The sequence below is a fragment of the Muscardinus avellanarius genome (assembly GCF_963383645.1).
Source record: "Muscardinus avellanarius genome assembly, chromosome: 1".
Taxonomy (NCBI): Eukaryota; Metazoa; Chordata; class Mammalia; order Rodentia; family Gliridae; genus Muscardinus; species Muscardinus avellanarius.
In genome coordinates, this window is record NC_137786.1 from 225,656,541 (window position 1) to 225,681,452 (window position 24,912).

General features: G+C 49.3%; 1 protein-coding gene across 1 annotated transcript in view; it reads left to right on the forward strand.

Moving 5' to 3' along the window:
* DTX4 (deltex E3 ubiquitin ligase 4) overlaps positions 1-22,927 on the forward strand; it is a gene marked incomplete at both ends in the record, with an annotated part of 39,663 nt that extends 16,736 nt beyond the window's left edge. The window contains 7 exons of the mRNA XM_080719782.1: positions 2,295-2,356; positions 2,821-2,982; positions 4,795-4,856; positions 6,166-6,318; positions 10,158-10,319; positions 16,271-16,360; positions 22,694-22,927. Of these exons, the coding sequence (XP_080575908.1) occupies positions 2,295-2,356; positions 2,821-2,982; positions 4,795-4,856; positions 6,166-6,318; positions 10,158-10,319; positions 16,271-16,360; positions 22,694-22,927 (925 nt within the window). The remainder of the gene's footprint in view (positions 1-2,294; positions 2,357-2,820; positions 2,983-4,794; positions 4,857-6,165; positions 6,319-10,157; positions 10,320-16,270; positions 16,361-22,693) is intronic.
* Positions 22,928-24,912: the final 1,985 nt, after the last annotated feature.

The window sequence follows — 24,912 nt, forward strand, 5'->3', positions numbered from 1 at the left end:
TGTGGGCAGCGTAGGGTGTTCGGAGAGCTCCACTCTGGGAGTGGCACGGCAAAGGGGCTCTGAAGCCGCCTTTAGGGAGGTGATTAGTTCGATGGCTTAGCTGTGTGATCTTGGTCGTGTCTGCTTACTTTATGTACCTCCACTTCCTTGCCTGTCAAATGGGGTTAATAGTGAATGGTGCCTCTTGCATAGAGGGCTTGTGAGGATTTGGTGGGTCTGTGTGCTGTGACCAGGTAGAACCACTTGTAGCCGGAGCTGGGCTATGGGAATGTTAGTGGTCCTCACCCCCAGAACAAGGGCCTCAGGTGGCATGTCCATGGCTGTGTGCCCAGCACTGAGCATTGTCCAGCATAAAGTAGGGCTCTACACTGGGCGTGGTTTGGTGCACGCTTGTAATCCCAGTACTTGGGAGGCTGCGACAGGAGGATCACAGGTACATGGCCATCCTCAGCTAATGCTTAGTGAGTCCCTCTGCAACCTAGTGAGACCTTGTTTCAAAAATAAAGAATAAAAATAGGGCTGGGGGTGTAGCTTAGAGGTAGAAGGCCCCTGCCTGGGTTCCATCCCCAGTACTGGGGGGGAGGGGGAGAAGGAAAAGAAAAGAAAAAGGAGGACCCTAGCCATGTCTAGTGTCCCATGCCTGTAACCGTAGTATTTGAGAGGCTGAGGTAGGAGGATCGCAAGTTCCAGGCCAGTCTCAGCAACTAAGTGACACCCTCAGCAACTTAATGAGACCCTGTTTCAAAGGAGAAAAGTTTTTAAAAGGGTCTGGGGAGTGTAGCTCAGAGGTAGAATGCCTCTGGGTTTAATTCCCAGTACCCAAAAAAAGAAAGAAAAAAGAAAAGGAAAGAAAGAAAGAAAGAAAGAAAGAAAGAACGAACAGGGCTCAAGAAATACTTTGGGAATAGATAAATGAATGCCTCCTCCCTCTTTCCACTTTCCCAGCCCTGCCCCCCCCCCCCCAATCCCGTGGAACAGCTGGTTTCTCAGGCTGTCTGGCTCCTGGAGACCTCTGACCAGGCCCACTGGCCTCTGGGAGCCAGCTGCAGGAGCCTGGGTGGCAGGGGGATGGCGCAAGCCCCAGCCCCATGTGTCCGCATTTTCCTAGTCAGCGCCGTGGGCGGCCTTGTCTTTCCCAGGCAGCTGTGTGGACTCCTCTCTAGCCTGGCTCCCGCTGCCGCTGCCGGCCGGGAGATGAACAGAAAGGGGAGGAGGCCATGCCTGGTATTTATGTCCCAGGGAAAGGAGAAGCCACAGCTGTTGAAGCAGTGGTTTCTAAATGCTGGACAGAGGGCTAGCGACATCTGCATCCTCTCAGGAGCTCTGGGGAAAATGCAGATTCCTGAGCTAGGCAGATGGAGATTCTCTCTGGGCTCAGGGCTCTGTCTTTTTGGGGAGGAGGTGTTGGGGGGTACCAGAAATTGAAACCAGGGGATTCTGCCTCTAAGCTATAACCCCAGTTCTTTTTATTTTTTACTTTGAAGCATGGTCCCAATAAGTTGCTGAGGGTGTCTCTGAGTTACCGAGGCTGGCCTCAAACCTATGAACTGCCTGTCTCAACTTCCCAAGCACTGGGGTTACAGGTGTGTGCTACCATGCCGAGCTCAGGGTTCTGTCTTTTTCAGAGCACCTTTGGTGGCTCTTCTGATCTCAGATCTAGATTTGCTTCCCCCCCCCCCCATGCCTTCAACAGATATCGATTGAATGACTGCTAGCGCCAGGCTCTGAACAAAACAAAGACATTTGTCCTTGTAGAACTTAAATTCTAGAAGAGGAATTAGGAGCAAAGACTTATTTTAGCAAACCATATGTCTCATGAGAAATAATAGGACAGGGCCAGAAGGTCTGGGAGGCTTAGGGGGAGATGGAGCGGTGGAGAATAGTATTAAATATGATGGCCACAGGAACTTCACTGGGATGAGGTAAGCTCTGAGCCATGATTGCAGGAGCTAAGAGCACATTTTTAGGTGGAGGGAAGGGCACATGCAAAGGCCCTGAGGCAGGGGTGCCTGGCAGGTAGGAGAAACTGCAAGTTCAGAGAGGGGAGACCAGAGGACAAGGGAATTGTGTGTGTGTGTGTGTGTGTGTGTGTGTGTGTGTGTGTGCAGGGAAGTTATTGGGAAACCAAGTAGGATGGTGTAGGCCTTCCTAGGACATTGGCCCTGAGTGAACCCAGCCTGTCTGAATCTTGAGGTTCTGGGTAGAGGGGTGACGTGGTCATACTTTGTTGTTCAGGTTACTCCATTTTGGTCCACTTGTCAAGACCATAACATATCTGTTCTTCGCTTCCACAGGGTCCCCACTGTCCCAGTGAAAAACTTAAATGGGTCCAGTCCCGTCAACCCTGCCTTGGCAGGTAAGAGCTACCTGGGCCCGACTTGCTTTGGTAGAGAAGTCAGAGGCAGCGAACATCATTTATTTAGCAGATAAATGAATACATTATACACTTTTGGGTTCTAGTCGGGATTTTACATAGCTTGCATTTGAATTCTTCGGTTCTTTGCTGTTTCTATGAACCCATAATATTATTTTTAATAAATGTTATAATACCAACCTACATAAAAAAGAAAGGAAAGAAAGTGGATGTTAATGGAGGGAAATGAAGGTGGGGGGGGGTCGTAGATTTCATACCAGAAGGGCAGGAAGAGTATGGGCAAGAACTGGCAAGCGTGCTTTTAATGGAAGATGAGTGAATAGAAAATCCTTGAGTCAGGAGAAATCTGCTGGAAAGGAGGAGCGGGTTAATGGGGAGGAAGGAATTTGGGGCATGTTGAGAGGTCTTTCCTCAGTCCTTCCTCACCCACGTCCCGCCCTTTCTAGGAATCACCGGAATCCTCATGAGCGCAGCAGGACTGCCTGTGTGTCTCACCAGACCGCCAAAGCTGGTCCTGCACCCACCCCCGGTCAGCAAGAGCGAAATAAAGTCCATCCCGGGGGTTTCCAACACGAGCCGCAAGACCACCAAAAAACAAGCCAAGAAAGGTATGAGGCCTCTTCATCTGAAGGTTCCCAGCATCGAAGGCGTGGCCCCAGCCCTGGCTCCACCCCACCAGAGCCAGGGCTTAACCCTCAGTGCCTTTAACCTCAGCCTCTGCTAAATGGGCCTGATGAGTAGATTTTGACCATGATGTCAAAGTAGATTGTGTGTGGATCCTGGGGAAACAGCCTGAGAAATAAAAACACACAGCACAAAAATGCAGCTAAACATAAAAATGTTAAGCAAGGTACAAAGGATTACAAAGGAATGAACAAATCATATAGAGGTTAGGACCCAAACAAATTGGATTCGCGTCTTAATTTTGTCATGCTAATCGGGTGACCAGGTGGAGCCTCCATTTTCCATAATGTCTCTCTAATGGGATAAAAATGTCCACAGCGAGTACTCAGCAGGTGCACCCTGAAATGTATCTGTTACATGTGGGAAGTAGCCCCGGTCTTATGTCCCTCTAGCTTCTCCAGAACCTCTGGCCACCTGCCCCCTCCTTCAGGAATCTTTCCTTCCTGCCCACTGTCCGGCAAGCATGAGGTCTCCATCAGTGCTTTCCTGGCTCCACAGGACCCTGGCTCCGCTCTGGGCGCATCCTTCTGCTTGTTAGGATTGCTGGTTAAATGATTCGATTATCCTCCTAAGCCCCTACCTTGCAAACTCCTGGAGAAGCTTTAGTCCAGAGCCTGGGAAGTAACAGGCCCTCGGTTATCACAAGACTCATTCTTACGAGAAGCAGGATAGGGGGTGGACCGGACCTGCATCGCAGCTCTCGGCTGTGACATGAGCCACTTCTGCAAACCCATGCCCTACTTTTCCAGCCGATTACAACTTCCCGGCTGAACTGAACTCGACTGCCTTGCTCGTGGCCTGACAGGAAGCGACAGAACTTTACACTTTCTCCCTCTTCCTGCTATTATTAACAGCACCTATTGCATCCTGTCTGGCTGCGTGCTAAAGGGTTTCTACCCATGAGCTCATTAATGGTCTAAACGACGCTTCGGGGTAGGTGTTAGCGATCGTACCATTTTATAGGTGAGGAAAAAAAAAAAAAAGGGACGAGGATAGCACTGATCTTGATTTCTCCGTTGCTTCTTGGTAGCCTGGATCATCCTGTCCATCCTCTGCCTTCTGATTGGGCCGTCTTCTCAGGGTCCTGCTCTGGAAGAAATCCCCACATCATTTCCAGCTGTAAGGGTGCTTGGCTGAGCCTCGGCCTTTCCCCACTGGCCGAGTCTGCTGGCCACTACAGCACCGTCCAAAGCCCAGGAAGACTGCCCTAAAGCTGTGGGCCAGAACGGCCCATCCAGAGACCCCAGATTGATGTAGGGAGGTGCCACTGGTTTCCTATACAGAGAATCCCATTTGGACGCCACCTTCATAATGGAGACCGTGCTTGGCAAATTGTAAAACGAATGTGACGAGACTGCCTGCTGTTTAACGTGCGACAGTGTACTAAGTGCTTCTGTTTTTATTAGCTCATAGGAGCCTTTGGGCTGAACCAGGCTCTCTGATTATAAGAAATTATGTTGGATAAAGATGGAGATTTGTTGAAAATAGACAGAGGCATGTCAGGGAAGTGTTTGCCAGAGGGAAAAACAGACGCTGCTCCCCTCCTCGGAACACCGGCTAGCCCTCTGAAACCTGTACGGTCCTTCCAATTCTTTAATCCACCGGCAGAATAAATTGTTCCCCTCTTCTGCTTGGAACCTGGCTGTAACTCTCCTCTCAGGCACGGCTCGGAGGGCGAGGCTGGTTGATCCCTTGACCTCTGCCTTGGTGACTCAGCGACTCTCCTGTCCCCACAGGTAAAACCCCAGAGGAGGTGCTGAAGAAGTATCTGCAGAGGGTCCGGCACCCACCGGAGGAGGTGAGCTCAGGGAGGCAGGGCGGGTTCACCTCTCCATCACCCACGGTCAGGTCATGTTCTCTCGGAAAGTTTCTGTTGGCGATGACGGGAGCTGCTGTCTAAGCCCGGCTGGTACAGCGCGGACCAGGGCCACAGCTGTGGCAAAACCTTTCCCTGTTTACAGGGTGCTGGCTGATTGTAAGCTCCCTCACGTGACAGCCCGGATTTAAGAAAAACAGAATTTCAGAAAAATTTGCACACACCTGTAATCCCAGTACTTGGGAGTTTGAGACAAGAGGATAGCAGACTGGAGGCCAGGCTCAGTGACTTAGACCCTCAGCAAGTGAGGGAGGGTCTGATTCAAAATAAAAAGCGGCTGGTGGTGTAGCGTGGAGGACTCAATCCCCAATCGCAAAAAAATAAAAACCGAAAGAGAGAAAGAAAGAGGGAATGCTAAGCCCCATTGTATTCTCTTTAGAATGGATTTGATACAGGCCAGTGGTTCTTCACGGAGATGATTTTACCCAGGAGGGAGCATTTGGCCTCGTCTGGAGATGTTTTTGGTGGTGCTAATTTGAATAGTAAGATGTTGTGTGTGTTGAGTGGGTAGAGACCGGGGACGCTGCTAGACGTCCTACGGTGCCCAGGACAGTGCCCACAGCAAAGAATTACTCTACCCCAAATACCAATAGTGCCAATGCTGAGAAATCTGTCATGGCTTTTTTTTAAGTAGCAGCCCTTCCGGCACATTTGAAATACACTTTCTTTGCAGAAGTGCAGCTTAAGTAAAGCTTGTCAGTGTGTCTGTCCACACGCCTTGGGAGAACCCCAAGGAAGGACAGCACATGGTTAAGCAGTCATGAGGTAGATGGCAAGCCCAAGGCTCTCACACAGCCAGAAAGCACCTCGGGTATTTCTCTGATCTAAAGCAAGACAAAACTCTAATTAGATCGCTAAAATCACACAACCTTTGATTTGTAGTCTGTCTGTTTGTTTTTGATACTGGCCTGCAGCCAGGAACATTCTACCTCTGAGCTATATCCCCAGACCTTTTAATATTTTTTATTTTGAAATGAGATTTCCCTAAGTCCGCTGAAGTTCTCACTAAATTACTGAGTCTGTCCTCCAACCTGAAATCCTCCTGTCTCAGCCTCCCAAGAACTGGGATTACAGGTGTGTGCCACCATAATCTGGCTAATAGATGGTCTTCCTGGAAGAGGAGGGCAACGCTCACTTGGTCTCTGTGGTCCTATGGAAACCACCATTGAGACACTCTGGGTGTCCAGCTTGGGGAGAACTGATGGCCTCTCTGCTCTGTCTCCCCTCCTAGGACTGTACCATCTGCATGGAACGCCTCACGGCCCCCTCAGGCTACAAGGGCCCCCAGCCCACCGTCAAGCCCGACCTGGTAGGAAAGCTGTCCAGGTGTGGCCACATCTACCACATCTACTGCCTCGTCGCCATGTACAACAACGGGAACAAGGTCAGTGCCAGCTGATGGGGTGGCAGCCACCCCCACGAGAAGCTTTGGCACCCCAGGGGCAGGAGGGCCCCCTCATCCTTTTCCCAGTGGTGCAGAGAGTCTTAGAGGTACCTTGGAGCAGCAGAAACAATCATTTTGGCTATGCTCGCAACAGGATTGATTTTTCCCCCAAATTGCACTGTTGGCAAAACCTGTCCTCGCCTTCCCTTTGAGCCAGGCCGTCCCTCTCTCCTAGTCTCCACCTTGGGCGTGGTAGTCCAGGAGCCCGGCTTTTGTCCCTGGGTGTTCTGAGAGAAGCAGCCAGTTGTCATGGCTCCTTGCTGGGGAAGCAACCCCATCAGTGAAGGGGAAGGCCATCTTGCCCCACGCTGCTCCTGCGGTGAGCCTTCACTCACGCCATGCACGTGGCTTTCCCAGTACCTCTCCTGCTGATTTTAAGTTAAATTTCATTTTCTCCGGACACCTTCGAAGCACCCTCGCTTGTCCCTTCAAAGGCATTAGAGACCTTTGTGGGAGTCTACCTGGTGATGCCCGCCCCGTGGTGCCACTGTGGGAGAATGGGAGCTGTCTGTGATGCTGCTTGTCTGGTCCACCGAGTGACGCTGGGGCGGAGTCCCCCATTAGTGTGATCTTGCAGGAGTCTGGGAGTCTCCCCTTAACAATGTCTGAGCTTTGCTTAGTCTTTGGGCCTAAAATAACCTTCTCTCTCCCATCTCCATGAGCCTGAATCCCACTCTTAGCTGCCTCAGGACCTGAGATCTCCCCGGTATCTCCCAACATCTTAATCATCCAGGAGCTATCTGGACCTCCGTGGCTGCTCGGTGCACCTCTTGCTATGGAAAAGAGGAGAGGCAAGAGAGGAAGCAGGCTTGAACTTGGACCCTAGCTTCTGAGTTCAATGGCCTTGCACAAGATTTTTTTTTAATACTTTTGTTAGTGCACTGCATTATACCTTAGAGTGAGGTTCAAAGAGACGCAAGCACAAGGGTACACGGCTCTGGGTGTGTTTCTGTCTCTATCTGACCCTACCACTCCCTCCTGCCTCCCCGTACACGGCTAGGGAAACCAGTAGTAATACTTTTACATATGACCAAAGCATTATTTGAGCTGTTTCTTTCCTCAGTTCTCCTTTTCTCTCTCTTTCAACCCCTTTTGCTATTCTATAGGTCTCTCTCCACATTTATCCAAAGTCTCTTATATTTCTTATTTTCTCTTTAGCTTCCATGTAATGGAGAAAACACACGAACCCTCGACTTTCTGAGACTGGCCGGTCTCACTTAACATAACATTCTCTGGTTCCATCATTTTCCTGCAGATGCCATAATTTTCTTCTTCTTTATTCTCAGTAGAATTCCACTGTGGGCGCGTCCTATAGCTTAATAATTCCTTCATCTGTTGACAGAGGGGCAAGATATTTCAACCCCTCTGATACCTCATTCTTCCATCTGGAAGATGGAACAAAACAATATCGCCTTTATAGGGCATCATAACTGATTATTCAAAATGATTATCTCTTGAGCTGGGGCTATAATTTTCCCCCCTTCGTCTTTACATAGCCTATTGGGTTGAAGTTTCCAAAGCGCTACCTCGAGGTCTTTCTCGGTGTCCCAGAGGGCCACTCTCTACCAGTCCTCCATTGTTGCTGGGAATGCAAGTCTGGATTCCCTGTTCACTTTCCCCACCCTGGCCCCAAAAGCTCTCTTTGGAACTCTGTGCTTTAAGAGGCTATTTGGAGCTGAAAGGGGTTTCTTAGCACATTCTTTCCCTTTCGGGTGACTGTGTTCAAGAACGTCCAGTGACTCTGTTTTTATGTCTGTAGTGCTTCAAGGCATGGTCCTTTGTTCTTCGCATGAATACTTTGAAGCATGTGTTTTTCTTTTACTGAACACATGGGAGAAAAGAGCCCACCAAGAATGGCGTGATTCACCCGAGGTCACAAAGCAAGTTAAGGCCAGAGCAGGGGGCCGGTGCTGGATTCAGAGAGAGAAGCTGCCCTGGCTACGAGCTGTTCCTTTAAATGAGCAGAGCTGGCATGGGAATGTCCCTAAATAGTTCTGCAGTGGATCTCCGTCTACCCAAAGAGATGGGGAGGGATGTCTGGGATGGCAGCCTGGGCCCCAGCTGTGCGGCGGCACCTTCTACACACGCTGCCGCGCACTTTCTCCCCCTCCCTTTCCTCTTGTGAAACTGAAATGGGATCTGGCCTCCAGCTTGTCCTGCAGGCTCTCTCCTGCTCCCCCCAGCCCCCACCCCAGGAGACAGCTTGCCAGGTCACCTGTAAAAGGATGGCCCTTTATATCACAGCATCCAGAAGCCCCTGGTCACTAACTGAGCCCGTGGGGTATAGATGGATACACCGGATGCAGTCAGCCCTGGCTAGCACCAAGCCCTTTGATCTTGCTGCCCCTTAGCTCCCTACTTCAGAAAAGGGTCCTAGCCAGGTACAGTGGTACATGCCTATAATCTCATTATTTGGAAGTCTGAGACAGGAGAATATCAGGTTCGAGGTCAGCTTCTGCAAGTAGTGAGACCCTGTTTCAAAAAATAAAATAAAATAAAAAGAGCTGGCTATGTAACTCAGAGGTAGAGTACACCTGAGTTCAACCCTGAGAACCACAAGTAAGTAAGTAAGTAAGTAAGTAAGTAAGTAAGTAAATAAATAAATAAAATAAAAAGATCCCAAATTTCTGTCCAGCTGATGTCAGAATGGGAAGGTTTATATGAAACAAAAGATACAAATTCTACTGTAATATTTAAAATATTATAATGAATGGATCATTCCCTCCTCTGTTTATTTATGCAGAATTTATCTTCCGTCTTTCTAAGTAAGTTTATAACTATTATTCAAGGACCATTTTCTTAAGGTCATCCTCATGTACTCCAGCAAGGTGTCCAGTCTATCTTTCCATAGTGGTGCTTTCCAAGCCTGTGTGAGTTTATTATTAGCTTCTCTGCAGAAATCACAAATATAACAGTAACATTTAAATATGCCAGATGCTAAAAGCCGGGTGTGGTGATGCAAGCTTATTATCCCAGTACTTGGGGGGGGGGGGCTGCGACAGGAGGATTGCAGGTTTGAGGCCAGCCTCAGCTACTTAGTGAGACACTGTTTAAAAAACAAAAAGGAATAAAAAATAGGGTTAGGGGTGGAGCTCGGAGGTAGAATGCCCCTGGGTTTAATACCCAGTACCGCAAAATAAATGAATGAATGAATAAATAAAAATATGCCAGATGCTAAATGTTTCCTATGGATTACTTCAGTTAACCCTCCAACAACCCAGTGAGAAAGACACTATTGTTTTTCTTGTTCTGCAATGAAACCAAGTCTCAGAAAGGTCAACTGACTCATCCAAGGTCACACAGCAGGTGGATGGCAGAGCCGAGAACCAAGTCCAGGCAGCTGGGCATTAGAATTCACGCTCTCAAACCACCACCACGCTCTGCAGCTTCCCAGTTCTGGTTCCGTAGGCCTGTTGTGGGTGGGGTCCAGGCATCTCTGTTTTTATGAAATTCCCCGAGTGATTCTGATGCTCTGTAATTGAGCAACTGCTGCTGTCCAGTGCATTTGGGATTTAGGGGTTAAATAACGATCCACGTGTTCGCTCCTGCCCTAGTTAACCGGTCTCCTCGAGGACAGAGATGCCCCTTCTATGACCCTCAGCACGGAGCATGGGGCTGTTTGTGGAATTTTCTCCCCGTGGCTCTGGAGGAAGCAGGAACAGCCTGGGTAGCTGGGCGGGGGGCATCGAGTCCCCTGGCCCCTCTGGGGTTGGGTGGTCACTGGAGAGGTCATTACCAAAACTTTCCCACTGTGGGGTATTTTGGCCTTGTTTTCTCAGGATGGGAGTTTGCAGTGTCCGACCTGTAAGACGATTTATGGGGTGAAGACAGGCACTCAGCCTCCGGGGAAGATGGAGTACCACCTCATCCCCCACTCGCTGCCCGGCCACCCGGACTGCAAAACCATCCGTATCATCTACAGCATCCCCCCGGGCATTCAGGTGAGCCAGCCGCGGCTATTGTTTGGGGTCGAAAGGGTTGCAGGTAAAAGGTCTTCCCACCGTGTGGCCCCCTTCTGTGGCTCCAGCCCCCCTCCCACAATCTCCACCCTCTCGTTGCCACCATTGCGCTCACTTTCCTGGGTCCTCCCAGGAGTCTGTGCACAGAGATTGCGTCCACCTCTCCTGTCTTTACACAAAGAGTGACATTCAGGCCCGCTGTTTCTCACCCGGCGTGTTTCCATGAACAACGGGGTCCGTAGACTTTTCCACCTCGGTGACAAGAGCGCGCACTCATTCTTTGTTATGTCTGCGTACGAATCCATCGTACACGTAATTGCACTCAACAGCCTTCTTCAGATGGATGTATGGAATGTTTTCCGTCTTTCCCAACAACCAATCATGCCGTAATAGATAACCTTGTATACGGGTGAACGCGACTGTAGAATAATTTTCTAGAAGTGGAATTTCCTTGTCAAATAGTTGTTTGCATTTCTAATTGGCTAGTTACACGGGGCTTTCATTTCTGCCAGCATCTCTTTCCTCTTTGGTTCTTTGAAAGACAGGAACAAATTTGAATAATATTCCTTACAGTAGATGTGAATGCGGCTCTTCCTCCACACAGTGAAGCTCTTTCTAGGATACAGACTGGATTCATTTCCTTACAAATATTTATTAGTTTAACCTTTTTTAAAAATTTTTGGTACTGGGAATTGTACCTGGAAGCACTCATTCTACCTCTGAGCTACACCGATCCATCCTTTTTATTTTATTTTATTTTTTTATGTTGAAACAGGATCTAAGTTTCTGGGGCTGGTCGCAAACCTGCGATCCTCCTGTCTCAGCCTCCCACGTACCGGGACTAGAGACTTGCGCCGGCCACGGTGCTCAGTGGTTCAGGGCTGTCCGCTCCCGCCTATTTGTCTTCTTTCATTTAACAAGTATGTGAGTGTGGATTGGGGTCCAGGTATAACCTAAGTCCTCCATTCCAGCCAGGCCAGGAAAGCCAGGTAGCAAATATATTAACAAGCAAGGCACTTCCAAATAGCAGTAAGTGCTGAGGAAATAATCAGGAAGGTGTGATGGAACTGAATAAAGCATGGCTCTTCTTTGGAAAACCTACCAGCCAGCCAGGGGAAGATAAATGCACATCACCAAGGAATAAGGAATCCAGAGAGCGAAACTGATGTCTGCCACAGTGAGCACTGAGAAAGGTGGTGTAGACGAAGCAGAGACACAAGACCTTTGATGGACCTGGATTCTTCTTCCTGGATGATTCCTTTTTTTTTTTCCCTTTCTTCTTCCAGTACTGGGAGCTGAACTCAGGGCCTTGTGCATGCTGGGTGAGGGCTCTACCCCCAGCTCTTCTTACTTTCCTTATTTTGAGACACGGCCTTGCTAAGTTGCCCAGGCTGGCCCAGAACTTGCGAGCCTCCTGCCTCAGCCTCAGAAGTAGCTGAGATCAAAGTGGCAGGGCCTTTGTTAGCAGAAGACCCCTGGGGCAGCCACCTGACCTTTCCAAGCTTAGCTTTTTCAGGTGTACAGCTGGGCACTGGCAGGCAGAGTGTTTTGAGGGTGAGCGATGGCGTTTCTCTATGCATCTCAGGGCACCGAGCGCAAAGGTGTGTGAGACTCGCACCATTGTTATTTCTGTGTCCTATTTGTGACAAGGATGGGGTTTGTGTGTGTCTATTTGGAAGGTCAGAGGAAACGTTATGGTTCAGGGCATGATGGGTCTGTAGGTGACCCTTGAACGACACAAACAAGAGAAAGAGAACATTTTCTTTCTTTTTTTTCCAGTACTGGGGATGGAACCCTCCAAGCTACGCCCCCAATCCCATTTTTTATTCTTTATTTTGAAACAGGGTCTCACTAAGTTGCAAAGGGCCTCACCAAGTAACAGGCTATCCGCAAACCACGACCTGTCTCAGCCTCTCGAACGCTGGGATTACAAGCATGTGCCACCATGCTGGGTAGAAGAGAACATTTTTATTTGTGGGGCGTAACAGTTGGGGAGGTAGAAAAGTGGAGGTGTTGAAGGCCATAGATGGAGATGGAGAAGACGAGGGATTGGCAGGGCGCGGTGATGCACGCCTGTAATCCCAGCACTTGGAGGCGGAGACAGGAGGATCATAGTCTCAAGGCCAGCCTCAGCAACTTAGTGAGGTCCTCAGCAAGTCAGTGAGACCCTTGCTTCACAATAATATATATATGGTTCAGACAGAGATAGAGCACCCCTGAGTTCAGGCCCCAGTACCAAAACAAATACATAAATAAATGAATGACTAACCATTGGCAGGGATTGCTGGCCCAGTCATAGACGGCCTTGGATGCTAGGGCCAGGGGAGTAGACTTGCCTGATAACACTGCACAGAGCCCCTGAAGATTGGTAGGTGTGTGATTATATTAGAGAACACTGTGTGGTTGGACAGGAAGGCCAGTCAGATATAAGAGTGGGGATGACCGGAAGAAAAAAAAATCCCCACCAGAAGACCGCTGCCATAGACCTGGCTCCAGCCTGAACCAGGGCAGGCCTAGGCCAAGAGAGTGAGATTGGCTGATGTTGGTTAAGGGACACTTCTGGGATGACTCTGAAGCTGCCAGCTGGGTAACAGGGACAGGAATGAGGATATGGCCATCAGGAGAAACAGCAGATAGCCTGGGTTGCGTGGTTCAAAGTCACTGTGGAACCTCCATTTGAAAGACACCTTTTTTTCCCCCTCTCTTTTTTTCTTTCTTTCTTTCTTTCCTTCTTTCTTTCTTTCTTTCTTTCTTTCTTTCTTTCTTTCTTTCTTTCTTTCTTTCTTTCTTTTTTTTTCAATACTGCAGACAGAACCCAGCAACATTTTACCTCCAAGCTACACCCCAGCCCTATTTTTTTGTTCTTTATTTTGAAACAGGGTCTCACTGAATTGTGGCCTCACTAAGTAGCTGAGGCTGTCTGCGAACCATGATCATCTTGTCTCAGCCTCCCGAATGCTGGGATTACAAGCACCACGCCTGGCTGACGCCTTCTATTTTAGCCTTCGGGGTTGAAGAGCAGAGAGCCTGCTCTGGGGTCTGGAGGTGGCATTAGGTTGCCCCTGCAGAACACCCCGTACCCTGCTCCCATCAAGAGAGATGCAGGTCTCGGTGGTCAGCGCGTCCAGTCTGGACTCCCAAGGGTCTGGGGCACGATGCTCAGGTGTACGTCTCTCAACACTCCAGGGCCACTCGGGTGTGGGCCTCTGCAAGGAGTCGAGACCTTCCAGCGCTGCCTTCACCGCAGAGAGCAGTTTTCCCGGGAGGGCACTCTGAGCTGGACTGAGGCAAAGTCGTGACTGCCGGGGTTGGCCACCAGCCCAGAACGCACAGGCTCGCTGGGCCCGGGCCAGGCAGACTCTGAGCTAGACACACAGCCAGCAGCCCCGGGCAGAGGAGAAGCGGTGAGAGTCACGGTCAGGCCCTCGCTCACGCAGCCTGGCTTAGGGACACCCGTGGCCCGGGGGAGGTCGTGCCTTTGTAGTGATGTCCTAAGAATGTGAACTGGCAGCTGTCAGGTCCTGCGGCTCTAGGAAGACATTGTTGCTTCTTTCAGCTCTCAGTGACCTTTCCCCTCTCGGAGACCCCACCAAATCCTCGTGCCCTGCGGGAGCACCACTCATAAAAGGGTTTAAAATTCTGCTATTAACAAAATTAAGATCACAGATTTTTTTTTTTTTCCTATTTGGGAATCATTGTGAAGAACAAGAGAAAAATGAAAAAAATCTTTGTGACCTTGCAGGCTTATCACCCATTTACTTGTTCACTCACCCTGCCGTTGATTGAGTCAGGACACATTTACTGATCTTCTGGGTAGAGCTGGTGCCAACAGCTGCAAGGAATTATTGATATTCTATTGGTTGTATCCAGGATAGGATTGTTGGTTTGTGTGGTACTGGGGATTGAACCCAGAGGCATTCTATGTCTGAGCTACACCTCCAGCCCTTTTCATTTATTTATTTGTTTGTTTGTGTGGTACTGGACATGGAACCCAGGAGCATTCTACCTCTGAGCTCTACCCCCAGCCCCATTTTTTATTCTTTATTTTGAAACAGGGTCTCACTGAGTTGCAAAGGGCCTCACTAAGTAGCTGAGGCTGTCTGCAAACCAAGAGCCTCCTGTCTCAGCCTCCCGAATGCCGGGATTACAAATGGAGCTCCATCCCTGAGGGTAACAGGGATGCTCAGAAATTATAGACAGTCATTTGTATGGGTGGAAAACAAGTGTTTTCTTACTCAAAGTTATCAGTTTTCCTGAGTTGCCCAGAGGGGCCAATGGACACATTCTGACCCCTGATTAGTAAGCCTGGTGTCTTAGTCAGTTTTCTGTTGCTATAACAGAATACTCAAGTCTGGGTGTTTAATAAATCATAGAGGTGCAGTCGGCTTGTGGTTCCAGAGGCCGGGAATCCAATATGAGTGCATGCGTCTGGTGAGAGCCTCATTACTACCTCAATTCCTGGCAGAGGCAGAAGGCCTAGCAGCCATGTGCAGAAATGGAAAAACACAAGGAGCAGCCTTGTTTTCTAGCAACCCAGGCCCTCAAGAGCGAGAGGAGGACCACCCCTAGAGAGGCATTGACCCCAGCCTCCTGACAACCTACCAGCCTCCTAGAAGCCCCATTCACCAACTCGGCTGCAAAGACAGTCCAACGCCAATGTGTGCTTTGGAGAGAACAAGCCATATCCAGAACTACAGCACCTGGTTCTGCCTCAGCTTCCTTCCCGCCCAGCGGCCTGAGATCACGGGCTTGAGAGAGTAGTGGGCAATGATGGTTGAAAGGTTGTTGGATTTTTAGACCTGAATATCTTTTTGTTGTTGTTGTTGTTATTGTTGTTAAACAAGAAAACAATGACTCATGAAGACAAAGGAGAAAGTCCACAAGGATCACCCCAGGAGTTCTGATCGCAGGGCTCCTAGCTCAAGGCACTTCGGGTATCCTGAGTAGTTTAGAGGGAAAAATTCCAGAGTGTGCCTTAGAAAATCTGGGCTGCCCCACGCCTGTAATGTGGGAGGCTGAGACAGACGGATTGGAAGTTGGAGGCCAGCCTCAGCAATTTAGTGAGATCCTGTCTCAAAATAAAATAGGAGCTGGGCGTGGTGGCGCACGCTTGTAATCCCCGTGCTTGGGAGGCGGAGACAGGAGGATCGCGCAGGTTCGAAGAAAGCTGCGCTGGCATTAAGGGACCCTGTTTCCAAATAAAAATATAAAAATAGGTCTGGGAGTGAAGCCCGGAGGTAGAAGGGCTTCCAGGAACCCCAATGCCACCAAAATAAAAAATAAAAAATAAAATAAAATAGGACTGGGCGTGTAGCTCAGTGGTAGAGTGCTGCTGGGTTCAATCCCCAGTACCATAGGAAGGAAGGAAGGAAGGAAGGAAGGAAGGAAGGAAGGAAGGAAGGAAGGAAGGAAGGAAGGAGAGGGGAAGGGAACAAAGAGAAGAAGAGAGGAAAAGAGAGGAGAAAAGGAAAAGAGATAAAAGAGAAAAGAAAACCTGGGCTTTTGATTCAGCAAAGCCACTGACATTACGGAAACATTTAACTTCTCTGGGCTGAAGTTTTCCTTATTCATGAAGCAACAGTTGTTGTTGGTGCTGATGATGATGGTGGTGATGGGCTTTCACTGAGCTCTGACTGTGTACCAGGCACCAGGTGTAGTTAGCATCCATAACAGTCCCATAGGTGAGCATCCCACATGCCTATCAGAGAAATGGGAAAAAAGGGCCCTGGAGCGGCTCCTGCTAATCCACTTGGGGCGAGGCGGCTTCGGTGACCTGACCCTCACACTGCTTCCTGGGTCTGTTCTGTCTCTACTCTCTGGCCATTTTCATCAACATCATTTGAATGTGACCTCCCCCACCCCCACCATCTCATTAGAAATATTTTGAAAGATCCCCTTTGGTTTTTTTTTTTTTTTTTTCTTTCTGCTTTCAGGGGCCAGAACACCCGAATCCTGGGAAGAGTTACAGCGCCCGCGGCTTCCCACGACACTGTTACCTTCCAGACAGCGAGAAAGGGAGAAAAGTAAGCAGGGGAGTTTGACGGTGGGTCCGAGGATTCCATCCTATGCAGGGCCTGGAGTTTTGCTTCCTACAATGCACAGACCAAAGGGAACTGAATCTTTTATTTTTTTTTAACTCTAGAAACGCATAGTAATGAGGTCACATCAGAGGCAACCGTAGGCAAGGGTGGATATAATGACAATTTTTGTTTTGTTTTGTTTTCAAGTAAATGGAGGTGTGTTTCCTCTCCAGAATATTAATAGCAATAATTCATTTATTTCAATATCCTATGTCTAGAGTGATATTTCTTAAAGTCTAGGAACTGCACCAGTGGTAACCCTCAGGAGCTTGATAGGAAAGCAGAACTAAAATCTATTATCTTCCTCCCCTTCCTCTTCCTCCCCCTCTCCCTCCTCCTCTTCTCCTTCCTCCCCTCCTCCCTCCCTCCTTTTCTTTCTTGTGATTTTGGAGATTGAATCCTAGGGCTTCTATCTCTGAGCTACACTCCCAGCTCTATTTTATTTTATTTTCATTTTTTGTGGTACTGGGGGTGGAACCCAGGGGCTTTTCTACCTCCGGGCTATACTCCCAGACCTATTTTATCCTTTATTTGGAAACAGGGTCTCACTAAGTTGCTGAGAGCCTCACTAAGTAGCCGAGGCTGGCTTCGAACCTGTGCGATCCTCCTGTCTCAGCCTTCTAAGCGCTGGGATTACAAGAGTGCGCCACCACGCCTGGCTTCTATTTTATTTTTACAAAAAAAAAATTTTTTTTGAAACAGGGTCTTGCTAAGTTGCTGAGGCTGGCTTCAAACCTGAGATCCTCCTGTCTTGGCTTCCTAAGTACTTGGATTACAGGCGTGTGCCACCGTGCCCAGCTAACCTACTTCTTCTTGAGATCTGTAGCTAAGCCGGCCACATGTTAAAGGGCGAGGAGCACTGGGCAGAGATCTTAATCAGCAGGAGATTATTTTATTTTTCTCTACATTGGTGTTCTTGGACTTTTCCCCCAAAGGGCAGAGAAGACCATCATTATGTTTCTGGATTTCTAGTCATTCAGAATCAGGCATCAGGGGTTTTATGAACTCAAGTTACAGTGTAAAAATGTGCATTTGATATTCTGTGGGCAAGGCCAGAAAAATTACTGGGGTTTCAGAATCTTTCCTTATCTCGAGAGGATAAGAACCGTTAACCTAGGGGTGCGTGGGGAGATACTGGACCAGAGGTGTGCTTTCGTCTACTTTATTTTTTTAATTTCTTATTTTGGATGCTACTGGAGGTGGAACCCAGAGGTTTTCTACCTCCGGACTATACTCCCAGACACTATTATATTTTATTTGAAGACAGGGTCTCACTAAGTTGCTGAGAGCCTCACTAAGTAGCTGAGGCTGGCTCAGCTCCTGTCTCAGCCTCTCAAGTACTGGGATGATAAGTGTGCACCTCCATGCCCGACCTTTCGTCCACTCTCTATTTTAGTCTCAGCAGTTTCCTTTAACACATTTTCCACGCACCTCACATGTCAGTGGCTGCGGCTCTGTAGCTGTGGGTCGACATCTCGCTCTATCCGGGTTTGTTAGAACAAACTACCATGAACTGGGTGGCTCTTAAGCAACAGAAATTTATTTCTCTCCGTTCCAGAGGCCGGGAATTCCAAGATCCAGGCTCTGGCAGATTGAGCATCTGGCCAGGGTCCATTTCCTGTTCATAGACAAAGCTTCCTCTCTGTCCTCATGTGGTGCACGGGGCAAGGGGATGCTCCCAGGCCTTTTAGAAGAGCCTCAGTCTCATTCACAAAGATTGATTCCAGTGACCTAATCACCTCCCAGGGTTAGCAAGTCCCACCTCCTAATGGTGAGGATTTCAATGTATGAATTTAGGTGTGTGAAGTTTCAGCTGCAGGCTGCTCCGGGTGTCTCCCTGTCCTGGAACTCAAAGGAAGGGAGCAGTCCTTCTGGTCCATGTGCTTCCCATGGAAGGGAGCAGAGGACCAAGAGAGAATCCACACGGATGTGGGATGTGTGTCATCCTGGAAGCGTTTCCATCCTGTTTCATGGGCCCCATCAACAGGCCTGCTAAGGCACGGGTAGTGAAATACCGACAGGGAAGCCAGGCGTGGTGGCGCACGCTTGTAATCCCCGCGCTTGGGAGGCTGAGACAGGAGGATCGCGCTGGTTTAGAGCCAACCTCGCTGGCTTAAGAGACCCTGTTTCCAAATAAAAATATAAAAATAGGTCTGGGAGTGTAGCCCAGAGGTGGAAGGGCTTCCAGGAACCCCAGTACCACCACACACACAAACAAAAAAAAAAAGAAAGAAAAGAAAGAAAAGAAAAAAGAAATACCGACAGGGAGGGACCTCTGTTCTCATGTCAAATGGTACAGACATGTTCTCCTCTCCCCGAAGGAAGCAAGTAGCTTGGAACAATGAAAGAATCAGCTGCATCATGATGAGGTGCCAGTGGAGTGCTCCCAGACGAGGATTCAGGACCGGGCCTGATGCCTGATTTTCTTAAACAGTCAAATTCCTAGGCCTGAGCCCAAGGCCCTCATCCCAGTACATGCTGTTCAGATGTCTCCACTGTAAAGTCCTGCTATTGAAACTAGAATCAAAGCCGGGTACTGTGGCGCACACTTGTAATCCCAGCATTTGGGAGGCTGAGACTGGAGGACTGCGTAGGTTCGAAGCCAGCCTCAGCTATTTAGTGAGGCCCTTTGCAACTCAGTGAGACCCTGTTTCCAAATAAAGAATAAAAAATAGGGCTGGGGATGTGGCTCGGAGGTAGAATGCCCCTAGGTTCTATCCCCAGTACTGCAAAAAACAAAACAAAACAAAAACTAGAATCGTGTTTCCAAGGCTGATCTTCCTTCAGGCCTCCCTGTTTCTGTTAATGGTGTAGCCTGTGTCCCTGGGAGTCAGACTAGACACACTCACCACTGGGCTTCTTCCTCCCAGCATTGCTTCCAAACCACTTGACTGTTTTATTTATTTATTTTTTTCTGGCACTGGAGATTGAACCCAGAGGCATTTACCTCCAAGCTACCCTCCCAGCCCCAAATTTTACTTCAATTTAGAAACAGGGTCTCACTAAATTTCTGAGAGCCTCACTGCATTACAGAGGCTGGCCTCGAACCTGCGACCATCCTGTCTCAGCCTCCCAAGGACTGAGATTACAAGCGTGCACCTCTACGCCTGGCTTCAACTGTTTTATAACCCTGCCACCACCAGCCCGGTTGATGCTTCTTCAACTTTTACTTGCTATCAAGTTAGTTATCCCAAAGCACAGTTTCTAGCATCAAACACTTTTGTTTCAAAGAAATTAAGTTTGAAACCAACAAAGAGTTGTGAAGGTTCTTCCTTTCTTCTTCATAAAATACAATCTCTCTTCTTGACATGGAACACCGGCTATGATGTGGGACCTTCCTCTCTCTCTAATCCTCCACCTGTATCCCTCACGTCTGCCGCTTAGGACCCTCATGTGGGGCTTCGCTACAGAGGGAGGTAGAATAGGAGCGATGGCTTTGGCGCTGGATCAGCCTGGGTTCGAGTCCCAGACCTGCCGTTTACTAGCTGTGGAAACTTGCATAAGGCTTCATGTCCTTACAAATTGTTTCCTAATCTATAAAGTAGCAATGATAATTCCCATCTGTGTGGACAGGATGTTGTTGGAATTAAGTGAAAGTAGCGTCTGTAAAAGGCACAATGCACTGGCAGCTGTTGTTGTAATTATCCATGCCTCGGGCTCCTGTTGATTTACTGTGTCTACACATCCTTCTCTATTAATATACTCAGATCCTCCCCTTCCTCTGAAACTCAGCTCAGAAGCAGCCTCCTCCTCGAGCTCCGCACTGATTTACATCCAGCCTTGCCTCAGACCTAGGGATAAGAAGCCAGGCAGTTCTGAGGTCGCCCTCCCCCAGCCCCACCCAGGCTTCCTGTCCACCACTTACCAGTTGCAAAAAAAACAAAAAACAAAAAACAAAACAGAAATAATGAGAGTAGTAGCAATATCATCCAATTATTGTAACCATTATGCGACTCAATGCCTGGCACCTAATAGATAACCGCACAGGAAATGGTAGCTCATAGTCTTATTTTATTTGTGGCACTGGGGATTGAACCCAGGGGCATTCTACCTCTGAGCTAAACCCCAGCCTGATTTTATTTCTTATTTGGAAACAGGGTCTCACTGAGTTCCCGAGGGCCTCGCTAAATTGTCGAGGCTGGCTTTAAACCTGCGATCCTCCTGTCTCAGCCTCCCAAGGGCTGGGATTACAAGTGTGCACCACTATGCCCAGCTAGCTTATATTTTTAAGTTAACTGTTGTGTTAGCCTTGTGTCACTGTGGCACAATACTGTGCAACTCAAAGCAGGATTTGTGTGTGTGTGCGCGCGCATGTGTGTGTATGTGGTACTTGGTATTGAGCCCAGGGGGAATTCTACTTCTAAGCTATACCCCAGCCCTATTTTATTTTTTATTTTGAAACAGGGCCTCGCTAAGTTGCTGAGGCTGGCCTTGAGCTTGTGATCCTCCTGCCTTAGCCTCCCAAGCACTGGGATTACGGGCGTGTGCCACAGCGGCCAGCCTGAAAACCTTCATTTTGGCCCACGCTTCGGGGATTTGAGCCCACGGCCACTTGGCCTCGCCCTGCCACTTTGGCGAGGCAGAATGTCACAGCGGGAGCACATGGTGGAGAGGGGCGGCTTCTCTGTTGCCCCGCTGTTTCTCCTGGTTGTCAGGAAGCCAAAAGAAGAGGGGAGCGAGAAAGGAAGGGGCTGAGGGTCAAACCAAGGTCACATTCCATGGACCTTCTGCCTCCTAAATTTCCTGCCACCTCCCCACAGCGCATGGCCAAGCCTTCAGCGTGTGGCCTATGGGGCACATTTAAGATCCGAACCATAACAACTATTTGTCACCACTCTTATGATTTCCAACCCCAGCGCAGTCCATGTTTTGAACCAAAGACATTTTTACCAGGTGTCTTCTCTATGGCGGACACTGCTCTGACCAAGGCTGGGAAACACCCAGGCCTGTTTTTTAGTGTTGTTGTTGTTGTTGTTGTTGTTGTTGTTGTTGTTGTTGTTTTTGAACAGGGTCTCACTGAGTTGCGAAGGGCCTCACTTCTTCAATGCCATTGCGAGATGGTGGTGAAGGACAGATGTCCAGAAGTTCTCTAGTTAGCAGCACTTCCAACTCCTAGACCCAAGCTTTAAAAATGCAACTTGGCTGATCTCACTTAACATATAAAGTTCTCCAGGTCTTTCCATCTTCTTGCAAATGACATGCTTTTGTTCCTCCTTATTTGCAATCCATTCATCTGTTGATGGAGACCCAGGTTGGTTCCATATTTTGGCTATTGCAAACTGTGCTGCTGTGAACATGGGGATGCATATGTTACTGTAGTCCTCTGATTTCAACCCCTTTGGAAAGATACCCAGGAGTGGAATAGCCAGATCATATGGTGGATCTATTCCCAGTCTTCTAAGGAATCTCCACAGTGATCTCCATGGTGGCTGAACTAGTTTGCACTCCCACCAACAGTGTAAAAGAGTTCCTCTTTCCTCACATCCAAGTACAGAAAGAGGAGTGACATGTTTTCTCTAATATGCTCAAACTAGGGAGTATTAGGGTCATCAGAGGAACTCCAAATAATGGAGGGGAAACCTCAGCAGAGCTAGAAAGGAGGGGTAGGAAAGGAAGAAGGCTGAGGTTGACTAATGGAGTATAGTGGAGTAAATTTGAATAAGTGTGTAAGTGTGATTGTAGCACGGTCAACCTGGACACTCATTGTTGGGAGGGAAGGAGGTAGAAAGGGGGGGCACCAAGCACTGTATGAATGTATGCCTTTTCCAATATGATCCACATAAAAATAAAAATAAAAAATACAGCTTTGCTGGGCATGGTGGCGCATGCTTGCAATCCCAGCATTTGGGAGGCTGAGATCAGATTATCATGGTTCACTGCCAGCCTCAGCTACTTAGTGAGGCCCTTTGCAACTCAGTGAGACCCTGTTTCAAAATAAAGAATAAAAAATGGGACTGGAAGTGTCGCTCAGAGATAGAATGTTTCTGGATTCCATCCCCAGTGCTACACTGAGATTACAGGTGTGTACCACCACACCCAGATATGAGGAAGGACTTTAGAACTCAGAGAGGTGCTATAACTTGCCGCGAGGCACGCAGTTATTCAGGGGCAATGCCAAAATTCCCTACAGTTCCCTGATTCCAAGTCCAAATCTCTCTCCCTTTTATTGGATTGTTTAGGGCTTTGTGGCTCTGGAAGGGATGGGGACCTTGAGAGGACTCTGGCATCCAAGGGCCAGCGTCAGACCACCACTGAAGCCTGCCTCTCTCCCCGTAGGTCCTGAAGCTGCTGCTCGTGGCCTGGGACCGCCGCCTCATCTTTGCCATCGGCACCTCCAGCACCACTGGCGAGTCAGATACCGTCATCTGGAACGAGGTGCATCACAAGACAGAGTTCGGTTCTAATCTCACTGGCCATGGCTACCCAGATGCCAATTACCTGGATAACGTGCTGGCCGAACTGGCCGCCCAGGGCATCTCTGAGGACAGCACAGCCCAGGAGAAAGACTGAGGCTGGAGGGGCGTGGAGGCGGGAGGGGTCACGGGGAGCACAGGGCGGGAAGCGGGGAGAGTCAGGGTAGAAGTTGGTGCCTTGCCCTCTGGACTCCCTCATCTCCCCTGTCTCCATCTGTCTTGTGTCCATCTCCCTTCCTTCCTGGCCACAGGGCAGGGGGGCAGACTGACTAAGGTGACATCACTCATAAACCTCATCTAACAGGAAGGGGATGCGGGACGAGAGCCATCCCCAGTCTGTCCCCATGGAGTTTTTGGTGCTGGGTAGGCAAGAAACTTCACACCCTCATTGCCCGTCAAGTAGGGGGCACAGTCAGCACACTTAGGGCACAGACAGCGTGCGGGCCCCGCACACCCTGGCCTTGTGACGCTGAGGTCCCGGCCTCGGCGGGCTTCTTGCTGCTCCCACTTTCCTTAGAGAGCAGAGTCTCCAGGTCTCTCTTCTCCTCGGGAGGTAGGGAGCTCTCACTGTGCAAGGTTGGGTGGGTGGGGGGGCGCCAAGGACCGAAACACTGCTGCGACATCAGAAACTGAATGTCTCCAGGTCTTGATGTCTCGGGGCAGAACGAGGAGGCACTTCTTGTGGAGAGAGTCAGAGAGGCAGAGGTATCTGGAGCAGGTTCAGCTCTCTCGCGGTTCGTGGGCCTTTTCGAGACCCTCCCCTCCTCACACCATCTGGCTCTCCCATGCAGGTGGATAGATGCCGGGGTGCCTCTCTGGGGTGGTGTCCCTCTCTGATCAAAGCAGAGCCTGCCTCCCACAGAGCATCTGCACCGGCCTCAGGGAGAGGGGCTGGTAGCCTTCCTCCCGGCTCATCCTTGACCAGCTCAAAGATGCCATGAGTTTCATCAAGTCACTGTGACAGAGTCCCCTTGGGGCTCTGCGACATCTGTGTGTGTGTGTGTGTGTGTGTGTGTGTGTGTGTGTGTGTGCATGTGTGTGTGCTGGAGGGTGTGTGTGCGCATCGCTGGGCCACTGGTAGGAAGTCCCATCACGTCCCCCAGCTCTGTTTTGCAAGATGCCAAACCCCAGTCTGAATGGGATCACACAGCCAGGGTGGGGCCCCTCCACTTTGCCCGCTCCCTGCTCCTCCATCTCATAATCAACTTGGAACTCCATGGAGAGGGGATTGTGCCAAGGTGAGAGCTAGGTTGGCCCCTCTTTCTGTTTCTGTTCAAGATTGGTTCACAACCAACCTCCACTCAATTCTCCTTTCTATGAAGATTTCAATGACTCCATGCCAATTTGCTAATTCAAGCCCAGAGATGGTGCTGGGCCCCTCCTCTGTTGCAGACTGACCTGGAACAGGGGGGAAGCTGCCTGCTCCTTCCTAACAGGGTGGGGAACCACGTGCAGTCCGCACCAGTCTGTCTCCTCCCAGCAGCCTCTCCCCTTTGGCTGTCATTTAGGAATGGAGAGAAGGGGGCTCAAGAAGGGAAACCCAACTCCCCTTTTAAAAGTGGGTTCTTTGAACTATGTGTTTGGGGGAAGTTCCTCTGGATACTACTTTGAATTTATATGCCTCACATTTTGGGGTTTTGACGTATATATATGCATATATATATATTTCATAAGATTTTGAAGGTTTTTGATGTTAGAAGAAGTTGAAACAGAAGAACCTTCAGTCCTGGTACTTCGGGTGGAACCGAGGGCCAAGGTTTCACTAGAGCAGCACCGTAGTGGCTTGCTGTTTGGCCTGCAGCTATTTCGACGTTGGCATGGCCCAGGTTCATGGGAGTGAACCAGTTCCTTGGCTGGTGAAGGGCCTGCCTTCACTCCTCAAATGGTAACAGGGATGATCATCGGCTCCCCCAGAGGGAGCTCAGATAGGAGGAATTGTTCCTGCCTTCTCAGTCTTTCTTATCGCAGGAAGCCCCTCTGCTGAACAGGAAACAGGTCCCGAGTTCACTGCCCCTGGGGGTAAGTTCCTGCCATAATTGGGAAGGAAATGTTGCATCTGAACGGATGAGACATCCCTGTGGG